Genomic DNA, 14,606 nt, shown 5'->3' with positions numbered 1-14,606 from the left:
TTCAGATGCTGGTAGTGGCAGCAATGGACTGGGTGTGTAGGTGGATTCTTGGGCCTTTGGGCAGCTGGCATAGCATGAGCAATGGCAGTAGCAAGAGCAGTATGATTCTTGGGTTCCAATTGGTGTGCACTGATGTTGGTGGTTGCTGTGATGGGCTGGGTGGGACAGCCTCTAAGCCTCAGGTGGCACTTGCAAGGAAGTTCCAGGTGAGGTGGTGGTGGCTTGGAATTTAGGTCCAACTATAGGCCCCAGAAAGAGTGCTCAGGTACCCAAGGTGGTGGATTGCACTGCACAATCCCCAGGACCCCAGGATATGTGCCTTGTCTCAAAGAGTGGTACAAAGCTGGGGCAGATTTGTGCTCAGGCCTCTTGGTGAAAGCATGCACCACTGTTGGTGGCCAGAGGTGAGGTGATCCTCAGGCCCCAGGCAGAGTGCCCAGGTAAGGGATGGTAGCAACTGTGCTGCAATGTTTCCACTGGACAGAGTGTGACTGTGGTCTCTGGCCACAGCCTGGGCTAGAGGGTGGGAATGTATGTCCTTTCCACAGTCCCAGTGGAGCTTGCTTTCCAGACTTGGCAGTGTTATCTCATACTCCCAACCTGGCTGCAGGAGGCCCCATTCAGCTGGTGACCAAGTCTTGGCGGCAACTTACACCCTTTCAGCCTCCCAGTCTCTGTCCCAGCAGCACTGACTTCCTGGCGTCAGCAACTACAACTCTTTCCTTGTTTGTTTCTTAGCCCTGGCTGTGGGAGTGCTTGCAGCTCACTCCCCATTCCCAGCAGCGACAATCTGGGTTTCGTTAACACCTCAGTCCCAGTGCCTGTGGGTCCCAGGACAGCATGCAGTTTACCCAAGACTAGGTTTGAAAATGGTGCCTTGCTGTAGTTACTTAGGTCTCAGAAAGGTGTGGGGTCCAGTGCAAGCTCCATCTCTGGAGCCGTTCCATCCCACCGTCTCCCAGCAACTCCCTATGTTAGCTTCAGTGGTTGGGAGGGTTGAGGGGTCTCTAATGGTCAGGATTACATGATTTCATGGTGGGGATCTGGGCCACTGGAAGTTTCTCATTCACTCTTTCCCTGAATTGAGAAGTTACTCCCAGCTCCCAGTTGATCCTGGCCAGGCAGGCTGCGTGTCTCCATTCTCCTTCCCTGCTTTTGGTGTTTCCTGCCACTTCTCTGTTGAATTCCAGTGTTCTCTCTTGGATAACGTATTCAAAGTGTGACTGTCTACACACGATTTTTGTTCTAAGTGGAAGAGACTGGCATGAAATACTTCTGGTAGCCATCTTTGTCTATGCTGTTTCTAATACTATATGCTGTACCTAGATAAGTTCCTCTGGAAAAGTTGAGACCCATGTTCACAAAATAAAGGCCACAAGGTTACAAGAAGGCTCACCTATTTCCTCATGGTTATTTCAGTTTCATCTGTTTGCCTTTAAGCCTGTATTCATGGCTCAAAACCATTATGCAAACTGGGATTCTCATATTACTATTGATTTTAATTTTCCTTTTTTAAACTTCCTATCTGCTGCTTGTCAAATCTCAGTAGAAGTATACCTTCAACAGAATAATACTGGCCTTGCATTTTGAGATGACAGCAAATGTTTACAGAACAGACAAAATCAAGCTTAGCAATACACTTCAAGTAGACATAGCCTGAGAGCCACTCTCTCCAAACTTCTGTTTTGTTCAAACATGGCTAATGGGTTTTGACACTGACTTTTAACCACCATCAAATTCCTCCAGTGTGAGACCAGACCAGCCACCTAGGGCAGGTCTATCCTGGCACTGAGGAATAATCAAAACCTAATTATGGGATGACTAAAGGGTTTTGACACTAACTTTTAGTCACCATCAAATCCCTCCAGTGTGAGACCAGACCAGCCACCTAGGACAGGTCTATCCTGGCACTGAGGAATAATCAAAACCTAATTATGGGATGACTAAAGGGTTTTGACACTAACTTTTAGTCACCATCAAATCCCTCCAATGTGAGACCAGACAAGGCTAAGTCTATCCTGGCACTGAGGAATAATCAAAACCTAACAATGGAATGATTGATCGGGGATGCTTTCTAAGAAAGATGTTGATCAAATGGAGGAAATGTGGAAGTTGTCAGAATTATAAAGGAGTCACTTGTGAAAAAAACAAAACAAAACAAAAACCTGACAAGTAGAGCCATGGAAGGCCAGAAAGAAGGGTTCTCATGCATAAATAACTGATATCGAGAGCCATTACAAGACTGAAAAAACTACAACCTTGCACAAGGGCCATCACAGTCTTAAACACACACACTCACAAAGCCTCCCGCAAGGACCTCTGCCCAGGAGCTCCCTGTCCAACCTTGGATTGGCACCACCCTTATTATTGATCCTTGTAGCCAAGGATAATTGTCTCAAAATAATTATGTAATCCTCCTTATTTTTCCTTTAAAAACCTTTGTCTTTTTTACCTCTTCAAATACACACAAGGTTTACTACGGCACATATATTCCCATTGCAATGCCCTATTCCCCAATACATATCGTCATTTTCTTTGAGAGAGCCTCTTTCTGTTATCTAGGTTGACAGAAATGATGGAGTAGAGCAGTCCCAGTTAAGGTATTCCAACAGGCAGAGACCCCAGCTGAGCCACATTCAACTGAGCTCAACCTAGGTCAGCTGACTTATCCCCTACTAAACCCCAAGCTATGGTAATAAGTGACTGTTGCTTTAAGCCATTGAATTTGAAGACAGTTTTTTTTTATACAGAAGCAGATAAATGATACAATGCTTTATGAGCTAATGATGACAACTTGGAAAGCAATGCTCCAGGTGGTTTTTACATGATCTCCTTGTAATGTTTGCTTCTGCTGAGTGAATGGGCCAGGCCATAACATTTTAGGCATTTTGTTTATAGCTGGTTGCAATCCTACAGTCTCATTATACATAGTGCAATAATCAGGAACAGAGCAATCAGAACCTTCACCACCCCCCACCACAAAGAGCTCACATTACAGTACTCTATAAATATTTTTATCAATATGTTTATTGAGATTATAAAATATAATAAGTTATATATATATACAGAATTAGACAAAAATATTGACAATTAAGACTTCACTGTCTAAGGGCCACAGACCTACCCTGGGGTGTTTTCCAAATGTTTTAAAGTATTGCAAAATAATGAATATCTCCACACAAAAATGTCAGGATGGAGTCTCAGCTTTGGTTAGTGAGAATTATTATGATCTCACTGTTCTGAATCCCATAACATAGGCTGAAGCTTGTGAGAGTAAATCCCTTGTTTCCAAATAAGTAAATGACAAGGGAATGTGTACCTACATAAGGAATAGCTCCCTAAAAATGGCAGGTGGAGAGCCAATGGAACATGAGCTGATGCTGGCCTGGCCGTATGGCCACAGAATATTAATAGTGTGAAATGAGGCCAAAGCACCAGGAGCAGAGAACAGCCACCCTGCTCCTTCACTGAAAACATTCTGAGGAGGGTGCAAGCTGTTTTCCTGGAACGGCACACTCATCACAAGTGACATTTGCAGTCTAATTAAAGGGAGACTCTCATCATCATTATCACAAGGCAGGGGGAAGGGGGCACCACAGGATTTCAAAGAGGAATTAACAGGATAATTAAGCTCTGCCGTGGAGTATTTAGCTTGCAGGATAAACCAAATAGGTTCTAAAAAACAGCAGCAAACAGACACAGTAAATGATGAAATTAAATATTCAGGACCTCATTATGATCCTCTCACAGTATGTACTACATTCGTTGGCGGGAAATTGCTTGTTGGTGTTAAAGGTATGACTGATTTTCCCCCCAAAGCATTTGTTCAGTCATGCAACTTGTAATTTTTACAACTTTGCTTTATAAGTCAGAGGCTTTGTTTTAATTTAGTAATAAACACAGTCAGACCTGCCATCAGGGAGCTCAGCAGTGAACTCTAAATTAACCCCTGGCGTGATCACTATCCTGGCTCCTGAGTTCTTGGCAGTTACAGGGATAGTAAGAGAATTTGCCAAGAACAATGCCAGTTTATTAACTTTCTGCCTATAAATGTTATGTCAAACCATTGCAGTTACTGTGAAAATGCCAATTCTGAGTTTTTCTGTTTTTATTCCCATTTGAATGGACAACCCACACTGTATTCACTTCTATGGAGCACCTCAAAGGCCTGGCATTTCCTACAGCTCCACTTTCTTCTTGCTCACCTGAACGCCACCTGCCCTGATTATAGAATCACTGACTAACATCTCATTTGCAGAAGAGAAACTGAGGCTGAGGCTAAGGTGACACAACTAGAGCCCAGCTTCCCGGACTCCAAGCCCAGGCTCTCATTTGCACCGTAGGACTCTACTTCCCCTGACTGGCTCAGAAGGCTGAGTTTCAGACTCTTACACCATAAGGCTAATCCACTAATCTCAGATGCTCTTGAAATCTAACATTATGTGTGGCTGAACTCTTAGGAATTCGTAATTTCTCTTTCTAATTAGAGTTGACTACTCATACATGTTTGAAGCAAAAACACAGCCTGGCACATAATATAAAATGCTGTGTTTTTAAGCATTGCTGCGCCTAAAAGGTCAAATCTGCCTAAGGCTGAGAGTGGAAGACCATTCATGTGTAATGCAAACCACAGGTTTCCCAGGCCAAAGACTCACGCAGTAAATGAAATTGGCTACTGCACGTATCCACTTGCTTGGACACACACACACCCTGCATACTGGTTTTGTATAGAGTGAGCTCTTCTTACTGACTGGAAGGGCTGTAAGTATATGGATGACCTCAAGGATAGGTCAAGTTATCCTAATGAAACCACATAGGATATTAACAGACTTGTACGAAACCTGAAATAATACCTGGAACAGTGCGTCTGCATTTTGTAGCTATTTTACCAAAATGTTTGAGCTGCTTCTTCACTCGGATGCCATCCTTCATCGTCCCAGTAGGGAGTCATCTCCCCCTGAAAACTTCTATTACGTTTTCCAAGCACCCCTTCATTCAGCTTGTTTGATGTCTTCCAGTGAAGTGGTTTGTAAACATATGTTCCTTCTGTCTTCTACTGGAGTGCAAACTCCTTAAAAACAGGGGCCAGATTCTTCACTTCTGTCATTCCCACGTGGTTTGGTTCATTTGAATTCTCAACATTGTCTCACTGTGCAATGAGTGAGTGGATATTGACTCTGCCTCGTGAAGTACAGGCAAGCATCTGAAAGTATTCCAGATCTAGTCTTTTATCTTTGGTTAGATTAAAAGACAGGCCTCATTTTGTCTGCCTCCTTGAACATCCTAAGGCATAGGATGACATATCACAAAACCCTTGATTCTTCGAAGTTTTTGGCACCACTCACAGCTCCAGAGCCCTCGTTAGATCCTTGGCTTGCCCTGGCAGGACAGCCCACAAGCATGCTTTTCAGGATGCAGCATGTGGCTGGGAGGCAGGGGGCACAACCCCCACCCACTCCAGTATGTCTGCACACAAGGACTCCACAGCATCCAGCCGCTCAATCTGTACCAGTTTTGTGAGCAGCTCAGGGATGCTATAACCTGCTGTGCTGATGCGGTCAAAGAGCTGCATGCCGTCTGTCATGCCCCCAATCTCATCCCTCTTCAGGCCGAAGCTCTCAGCGAGGTGGCGCCACGTTTTCACAACAGCCTTCTCAGAGTTGTACGTGGAGCTGAGCATTCGGCTAGTCTTCTCGAGGCAATCAAATGGCAGCTCTGTGGGGCTGAGACCTACAGACACCAATGGCCACAGTTAGATGTTGCAAGTCACAGTCAATAGAAGGTCAACACCATGAAAAATTATTTAAATGAAATAAAAATTATTTGGAAAATTTTTAAAATTGTAAAACAAAACACATGCAGAAAGCCACCTAAAACAAATGCATAACTTAAGGCAAACAACACCTAGAACAGTGCCAGCCCCAAGAGAAGGCTGTGCATGTACCCTAACCCCAGTAGTAGCCACTTCCCCACTAGGAAAATGACTGCTGTATTGACTATGATAGTAATCCCCTCATGACCATTTTTAGCAGTTCTCAAAGACTTCAAGACAAGTTATCCTTAGTTGGGTAACCCTGTCTCCTATGGGGCTGGGCTGAGGAAGGGGTCAAAGGGATGGTATCATGTCTCTTTAGGGAACAGTAGTCAACTTTATGGTGGGTGCTCTCAGTGATAGCCCGAGATTTGGGTTATCTGAACCAAGTCACTGTCAACTCAGTGGTCTGATGGTTCTCAGGCTTCACTGTACATTAGACTCACCTAGGAGCATTTAAAAAGTTGATATTGCTGCTTCTGGAAGATAAGAGTAGATAGAATTTTCCCTTATCCTCCCATTCTGAATAAAACAAACCCAAGAAGGCTCTGAAAAGTGGAGAGAAGACAGACCAACTAGGGACCTCGATATGGATGGGATGGTGGTAAGTTCCCTAGGTTTTCTTTTGCCTCATATATTCCAGACATGGGGCAGAAAAGTCCAGAAATCCAGAAATAATAGCAAGCACAGACAAAAACAGCCCCAACAGAAGTGTTCTCTCTCTAGTTAGAACACTAGGAAAAGAGCAGCCTAGCAAGCATGAAACATTTAGACAATAATTGCTCTATTCTAGCCAAACACCACAGAAAAAACTGTCCCTATTCCATCCAGGGTAGCAAAGGCTGAGTGGGGAGCCTAGACTTCCACCCTCACCAGGCTGTAACACTGTGCCAAGTGGTGTCAGGAAAGGCCATATAGGGAACTGGGAATTTCTCATCAACCAGCTGGTAACAACTCCCCTGTTCCTGTGGTGACCATGTCGGGAGCCATACTCCCAAATCTCAAATAGCAGTAAAAAGGAGCCCGCATTGCATGTCAGTGAAGAGTGAGTGGGGAATTTGGACATCTACCTTCACCAGACAATAGCAAGACAGCACCCTCATTCTCCTGCCACACAGCTATCGAAAGGAGCCAGCTAAAATAAAAGGCTTAAGTAAGACCCAGAGTTTTATATCAGGACATGAAACTGCACCGGTTTCAAAGTGAATGCACTCATCATACCAAGAACCAGGAAGATGTCAAATGAGTGAAAAAAGCAAATCAATAGATACTAACACTGAGATGACAGATGTTAGATGATCTGAAAACGGTTTTAAAGAAGCCATAATAAAAGTGCTTTAACAAGCAATTATCAACACACTTAAAACAACTGCAAAAACAGAAATCCTCACCAAAAATATAGAAAGCGTAAGAAAGAAATGAAAATATTAACTAAAAAAATACAATAATCACAATAAAAAGCTCAGTAGATGTGCTCAATGGCAAAATAAAGACAGGGGAAAGAATCAGTGAGATGGATAATGAAAATTAGAAGTTGAAATTACTCAGTCTCAGAAAATAAACTGAAAAACACAGAGCCTTAGGGAACTGTGGGGTAATAACAAAAGAGCTAACATTTGCGTCATGAAGTGTTAGAAGGAGAGAAGAAGAGAATGGGGCTAAATAAGTACTCAAAGAAATGATGTCTTAGAATTCCCCAAATTTATCAAGAGAAATAAGTCTACAGATTCAAGAAGCTAAGCAAATCCCAAACAGGGTAAACCCAAATATATTCACATCAAAATACATCACAAATGAACTTCTAAAAACAAAAGGCAGTCTTAGAAACAGCCAAAGAAAACAATGTCTGACCTAGAGAGGGAAAACAATTAGAATGACAATAGATATATAATCAGAAATCTGGAGGCCAGAGAGGAGTAGTATGGTATTTACAAGTGCTGAAAGAAAAGAACTTTCAATCCAGCGTTGCAGACCAGCTTGCAGTGAGCTGAGTGAAAATATTCTTCAGGAATGCATGAGAATATCAAGACATTCAAGTCAAAGAAAAATTAAGAATTTATCACCAGCAGACCTACCCGAAAAGAAGCAAAAGGAAATTCTATAAACAGAAAGGAAATAAAAGAATGAAACTTGAATCATCAGGAAAGAACATAGTGAGCAAAACTATGGGCAAATACAATAGACTTTCCTCCTCTTTTTAAGTTTTCTGAATTATGTTAGGTAGTTGAAGCAATTTATATGGTTATAAATATGTATAGAGGAAATATTTACAACTACTATAAACAGGGAAGATAAAGGGACATAAAGAAAGGTAAGGTTTTTATACTTCATTCGAATTGGCAAAATGATAACACCAGTAAGGCCAGGCATGGTGGCTTGTGCCTGTAATCCTAGCACTTTGGGAGGCTGAGATGGGTGGATCACCTGAGGTCTGGAGTATGGGACCAGCCTGGCCAACATGATGACACGCTGTCTGTACTAAAAACACAAAAAACAGCTCAGCGTGGTGGTGCACACCTGTAATCCCAGCTACTCAGAAGGCTGAGGCAGGAGAATCGCTTGAACCTGGGAGGCAGAGGTTGCAGTGAGCCAAGATTGGGCCACTGCACTCCAGCCCGGGCAACAGAGTGAGGACTCCATCTCAAATGATAATAGTAATAATAACAACACCAGTAGACTGATAAGCTATATGTGTAAATGCAATGTCTAGAAGAACTACTAAAAAAACTATGGAAAAAGATAAAATCAAAACATATCACTCAAAAAACACCAAAATCAAATTTAAAATACATTCGAGTGATCCACAAAAAAAACAGGAATAAAAAAACACAGAAATGAAAAACAGAGACAAACAGTAAACAAAATACAAAATAGCAGACTTAATTAAGCCCTAACATGACAAGGACTACATTTAATGTAAATGGTTTAAATACTAACTGAAGGCTGAGCGTCGTAATCACGCTCACACCTGTAATCTCAGCACTTTGGGAGGCAAAGGCAAGTGGATCACCTGAGATTGGCAGTTCAAGACCAGCTTGGCCAACGTGGTGAAACCCCATTTCTATTAAATATACAAAATTAGTTGGGTGTGGTGGGGCATGCATGTGATCTCAGCTACTTGGGAGGCTGAGGCAGGAGAATTGCTTGAACCTGGGAGGTGAAGGTTGCAATGAGCCAAGATCACATTGCTGCACTTTAGGCTGGGCAACAAGAGTGGAAACTCAAACAAAAACAAAAACAAAACAACAACAACAGTGAAAAAACTAAAAGGCAGAGCTTGGTAGAGTGGATTTAAAAATTTACCCAGTTAGAGGCTGTCTACAAGAAACTCATTTCAATATAATGAGAGAGGCTGGTTGGAAGTAAAAGGATGAAAAAATACATATCATGCAAACTTCAATAAAAAGAAGGCAGAGTGGCTAGGACATCAGTTAAGGTAGACTTCAGAGGAAAAAATTACCAGAAAGTGACATTTAATATGATAAAAGAGTCAATCCAAGAAAACACAGGAATCCTAAATGAATATGCACCAAATAACAGAGCTCCAAAATATGTAAAGCAAAAACTGATAGACCTGAAAGAAGAGACAAATTCACAATTATAGTTGACGACCTTAACATTCCTCACTCAGTAACTGATAGAACAATTAGAAAAAAATCAGCAAGCTGCACATGTACCCCAAAACCTAATACGCAATAAAAAATAAAAGAAATAAAAGAAAAAAATCAGCAAGAATGTAGAACTTAACAATCGTCAACCAACAAGATCTAATCAACATTTATAGAACATTCCATTCAACAAGAGCAGAATACACGTTCTCTATAATTACTGGCCTTAAACCTCAACAAATTAAAAGATGAAATTATACAAAGTATATTCCTCTACCACAACAGAATTAAAATATAAATCAATAACAGAAAAATCTTCACACATTTGAAAACTAGACAACAGTCATCTAATCTACAGGTCAAAGAAGTCTCAATGAAAATTTTAAAATGAATGAAAATAAAAATACAATATCTTAATAGTTGCGAGACACAGTTAAAGTAGTACTGAGAGGGAAATTTATAGCACAAATACATACAAAAGAGGAAAACTCTCAAGTTAATAATCTAAGCTCCCATCTCAAGTGCTTAGAAAAAGATTAACAAAATAAACCAAATGTACATAGAAAGAAATAAATAATTTAAAAACAAGAGCAGTAATCAATGAAATTGACAACAATAATTTAAGAGATCAATATTTGAAAATGATATTCAATAGTTGAAAATGAATATTGAAAAGAGACAGTTATTTGAAAATATCATCATAACTGACAAAAAATAGAGAAGATATAAATTACCAATATCAAGAATGAAGCAGGAGATATCACTACAGACACTGTAGATATCAAACAGATAAGGGAAAACTATGCAACTCTAACTGTACATGCATAAATTTGACAACTTAGATGAGAATAAACAATTCCTCAAAAAATATAAACCACCACAGCTTATTCAATATAAGATAGATCATTTGAATAGACTTCTAACTATTAAGGAAGCTGAATTTGTAATTTAAAAATCTTCAGATGGGTGTGGTGGCTCACATCTGTTATCCCAGCACTTTGGGAGACCAAGGTAGGTAGATTGCTTGAGGTTAGGAGTTCAAGATGAGCCTGGCCAAGATGGTGGCCATTTCTACTAAAATACAAAAATTAGAACGGGGCACGGTGGCCCATGCCTGTAGTCCCAGCACTTTGGGAGGCTGAGGCTGGTGGATCACGAAGTCGGGAGTTTGAGACCAGCCTAGCCAACATGGCAAATCCTTGTCTCTACTAAAAATACAAAAATTAGCTGGGTGTGGTGGCATGCACCTGTAATCCCAGCTACTCAGGAGGCTGAGGCTGAAGAATTGCTTGAACCTGGGAGGCAGAGATTGCAGTGAGCTGAGATCATGCCACTGCACTCCAGCCTGGGACAGAGCAAGACCCCATTTCAAAAAAAGAAAAAAAAATTACCTGGACATGGTGGCACATGCCTGTAATCCCAGCTACTTGGGAGAATAGGAGAATCGCTTGAGCCTGGGAGATGGAAGTTGCAGTGAGCTGGGATCATGCCACTGCATTACAGCCTGGGTGACAGAGTGAGACTCCATCTTGAAAAATAAAAATCTCGCCCAAAGAAATCTCTAGGTCCACATGATTTCACTGAAGAATTCTACAAAATGTTCAATAAAAAGTTAATAGCAATTCTATATGATCTTTTCTAGAAATAGAAAAAGAAGAAACATTTCCTAATTTATTCTGTGAGGGAAGTATAAATTTGATACCAAAACCAGACGAAGATAAAAAACAAACTACAACCCACAGACCGATATCTTTTGTGAGTATAAATGCAAAATCTTTAACAAAACATTAGCAAATAGAATGCAACCGTACAAAAAAGAATTGTATGGCTTTTTTGGAGGCAAGGCTGGTTCAATATTTACAAATTATTTCAATCCACTCAAAAAATTAATATCAACCATTTATAAAATGCTTAGAGCTAATATTATACTTAATGATGAAAATGGAATGCTTTTAAGATCAGAAATAAGGAAAGGATTTCTGCTTCCACTTCATCACTTATATTCACTGTAGTGCTGGAAGATATAGCCAGTGCAATGAAATGAGAAAATGAAAGAATAAAACAAGAAAAGGAAAGAAAAGGTATACAGATTGGAAAAGAAGAAATAAAACTGTCCCATTTGCAGATGTGATTATCTATGTAGAAAATCCCAAGGAAAATCTACAAGGAAACTCCCATAAGTGAATTCAGCAAGGTCACAGGATACGAGGTAAACATATCAAAGTCAATTGTATTTCTATATAACTAATAATGAATGTATATGGCCACTGACTTTAAAATGTCATTTACAGTTGCTCCAAAAATAAAAAAATATAGTGTAAATCTAGCAAAATACACACAGAACTTGTAACTTGGAAACTACATAATGCAGATGAAAAAAAATCAAAGGTAGGCTGAATAAATGAAGAGATAAACCATGTTCATGGCTCAGAATACTCAATAGATAAAGATGTCAAAATATTCCCGGATACAGTTTTGTTGCAACTGGTTAAAATCCCAGCAAGGCATTTTGTACATATAGGGAAGATTATTCTAAAACTTATAAGGAAAGGCAAAGGAACTAGAATAGCTAAAATATTTTTGAAAAAGTAAAAGAAAATAGGAGCAGTCTATTTGATTTCAAGAGCTATGTAAGTTATTATATAACTTATTCAAGAATCAAGACTGTGGTATTATCAGAGGGACAGACATGTAGATCAGTGTAACAGAAGAGCGACCCCAGAAAATAGACCTATACAAATATACCAAACCCGTTTTTGACAAAACTTTGAAAGCAATTCAATGGAGGAAAGATACTTTTTCAAAAAAATGGTGCTGGAGCATTTGGACATCCATAGACAAAAAAATGAACTTTGATCCAAGTATTATATCTTCTATAAAAATAAACTCAAATGCAAAATACAAAACTATGTGAACTTAAATGCAAAACATAAAAACTATGTGGACTTAGGGGTGCGTGGTGGCTCACACCTGTAATCCCAGCACTTTGGGAAGCTGAGGTGGGTGAAGGTTGGAAGTTTGAGACTACCCTGACCAACATGGAGAAACTCTGTCTCTACTAAAAATACAAATTAGCCAGGCATGGTGGTGCATGCCTGTAATCTCAGCTACTCGGGAGGCTGGGGCAGGAGAATTGCTTGAACCCAGGAGGTGGAGGTTGAGGTGAGCCAAGATCACACCATTACAGTCTAGCCTGGGCAATAAGAGTGAAACTCCATCTCAAAAAGAAAAAAAGCCAAACTATGTGGACTTAAATGTAAAACATAAAACTATAAAATTTCTAGAAAAAACTGGGAGCAAATCTCTAGGATCTAGGACTAGGCAAAAGAGATCTTAGATTTGACACAAAAAGCACAATCCATAAAAGGAAACTTTATAATTAATTTCATAAATTTGACTCATAAAAATCATACAATCCCATTGAAAAAAATGGGCAAAAGACATGAAGAAACATTTTACTGAAAAGGACATATAGATGAAAAATAAACACAAGAAAGGATATTCAAACAACAGGAGCATGCAAATTAAGATCACAATAAGATATCACAGCACACTTCTCAGAATAGTTAAAGCAAAACTTAGTAACACCACCAAATGCTGGCAAGGATATGGAGAAACTAGACCATTCACACACTGCTAGTTGGAATGTAAAATGGTACAACCACTTTGGAAAACAGTTTGGCAGTTTTTAAAAAAACCAACCATGCAACTATCATACAACGCAACAAATGCACTCCTGCATCTTTATGCCAGATAAATCACGATTGATGTTCACACAAAAACCTATACACAAATATTTATAGCATCTTTATTCATGATAGCCCTTAACTGAAAATAACCCTGATATTCTTCAACAAGTGAATGGTTAAACCAACTCTGGTCCATTTATGCCACAGACTACTACCTGCGCAGTGTGCACCAGGCTGCCTGGCCAGGCCAAGGAGTCTGAGGAGGCCAGCAGTGGGAAAATCCCTCACCTCAGGGGTTTTCATTCCTCAGCAATAGAGAGAAACGGACTATTGATACATGGAACAACCTGGATGGGCCTCCAGTGAATTATGCTGAGTGACAAAAGCCATTCACCAACAGTTACATACTATGTGATTCTACTTATATAACGCTCTTGAAATGACAAAATTACAGGAATGGAGAACAGATTAGTGGTTTCCAGGGGCCTAGGTGAGGGTGAGGTGGGTTGGAATTGACTGGCTATAAAAGGGCAAGAAGAGAGGTCTTCATATGAAAGCTGTCTAGCCTCACTGTGCCAATATCAATGTCCTGGTTGTGACTTCTGTGTATATTTTGCAAGATGTTATTCTTAGGAGAAACTGGGTAAAGGGCATGCGGGATCTCTCTGTATTATCTCTTAGCACTGCATGGTAAGAAGTATCTCAAAATAAAAAGTTTAATTAAAAACAAAAACAACAACAACAACAAGAAAGAGACACAGATGCCTGGGATTCACCCCTGACTAGTCACATCAGGGTGTTGCAGCAGATGGAGTGGGCTGGTTGGGCAGAGATGGTGTTAAGACCTGCAGGTGACTCTAATGCTCATCAGGGTTGGGCACTGGGCTCAGGTTCTCGGCTCTGGCTGTGTCAGCATCGGGCAGACCTGGGCGCTGAAGGTGGCTGAGAACATGGGGCTGCAAGCTCCTGCCCCTCTCAGGCTCACTGGAAGGAATTCTTTTACATGTGAGGTTCCTAAAATTAATTTGAAAACCCCTGCCCCAGGAGTGTGGATTCAACATTTTTTGGAGCAGAAAAGAGCTTCCTGGTGGATGGAAGGTGAGTCCTAGGCCATCTTCCCCTGGGCAGCTGACAGCCCCAGGCCATGCCAGGTGAGATCAGGCAGGCTGACCTGGGACATGTGTTTATGGAGAGATGCCACATTTCAGCAGGCAGCCAAGAATTCTTGGCCCTGGAGTTCACCCACAGTATAGTTATTTCTGGCCAATGAAGCACTGGACCGGAAAGCCCGCCAGGCCACAGGGGGCTGCACTTGGCCTACGGTGGGGTTGGGGATAGGAGGAAGGGTATTGGGGGCACTGGCGAGCTGCCCTTCGTGCATCAGGCTCCACTCCCGTTGCCTGGCCAAGCCAAGGAATCTGAGGAGGGAGGACAGCAAGGCCAACAGCAGTAAAACCCCTGATCTCAGTCACGAGGGGTTTATCTTCGGAGTTAATA

At 41.0% G+C, this 14,606-nt stretch overlaps 1 protein-coding gene across 6 annotated transcripts in view; it reads right to left on the bottom strand.

Annotated features, from left to right (window-relative positions):
- Positions 1–3,011: 3,011 nt before the first annotated feature.
- EDAR (ectodysplasin A receptor) overlaps positions 3,012–14,606 on the bottom strand; it is a 90,435-nt gene continuing 78,840 nt past the window's right edge. For all 6 annotated transcript variants that reach the window (XM_078348887.1, XM_035271860.3, XM_078348888.1 and 3 more), the window contains one exon: positions 3,012–5,730. In XM_078348887.1, coding sequence (XP_078205013.1) covers positions 5,408–5,730 — 323 coding nt within the window. In that variant the 3' untranslated portion in view covers positions 3,012–5,407. The remainder of the gene's footprint in view (positions 5,731–14,606) is intronic.

Source organism: Callithrix jacchus, chromosome 14, assembly GCF_049354715.1.
Source record: "Callithrix jacchus isolate 240 chromosome 14, calJac240_pri, whole genome shotgun sequence".
Taxonomy (NCBI): Eukaryota; Metazoa; Chordata; class Mammalia; order Primates; family Cebidae; genus Callithrix; species Callithrix jacchus.
This window is presented reverse-complemented; position numbering and strand designations above follow the sequence as displayed.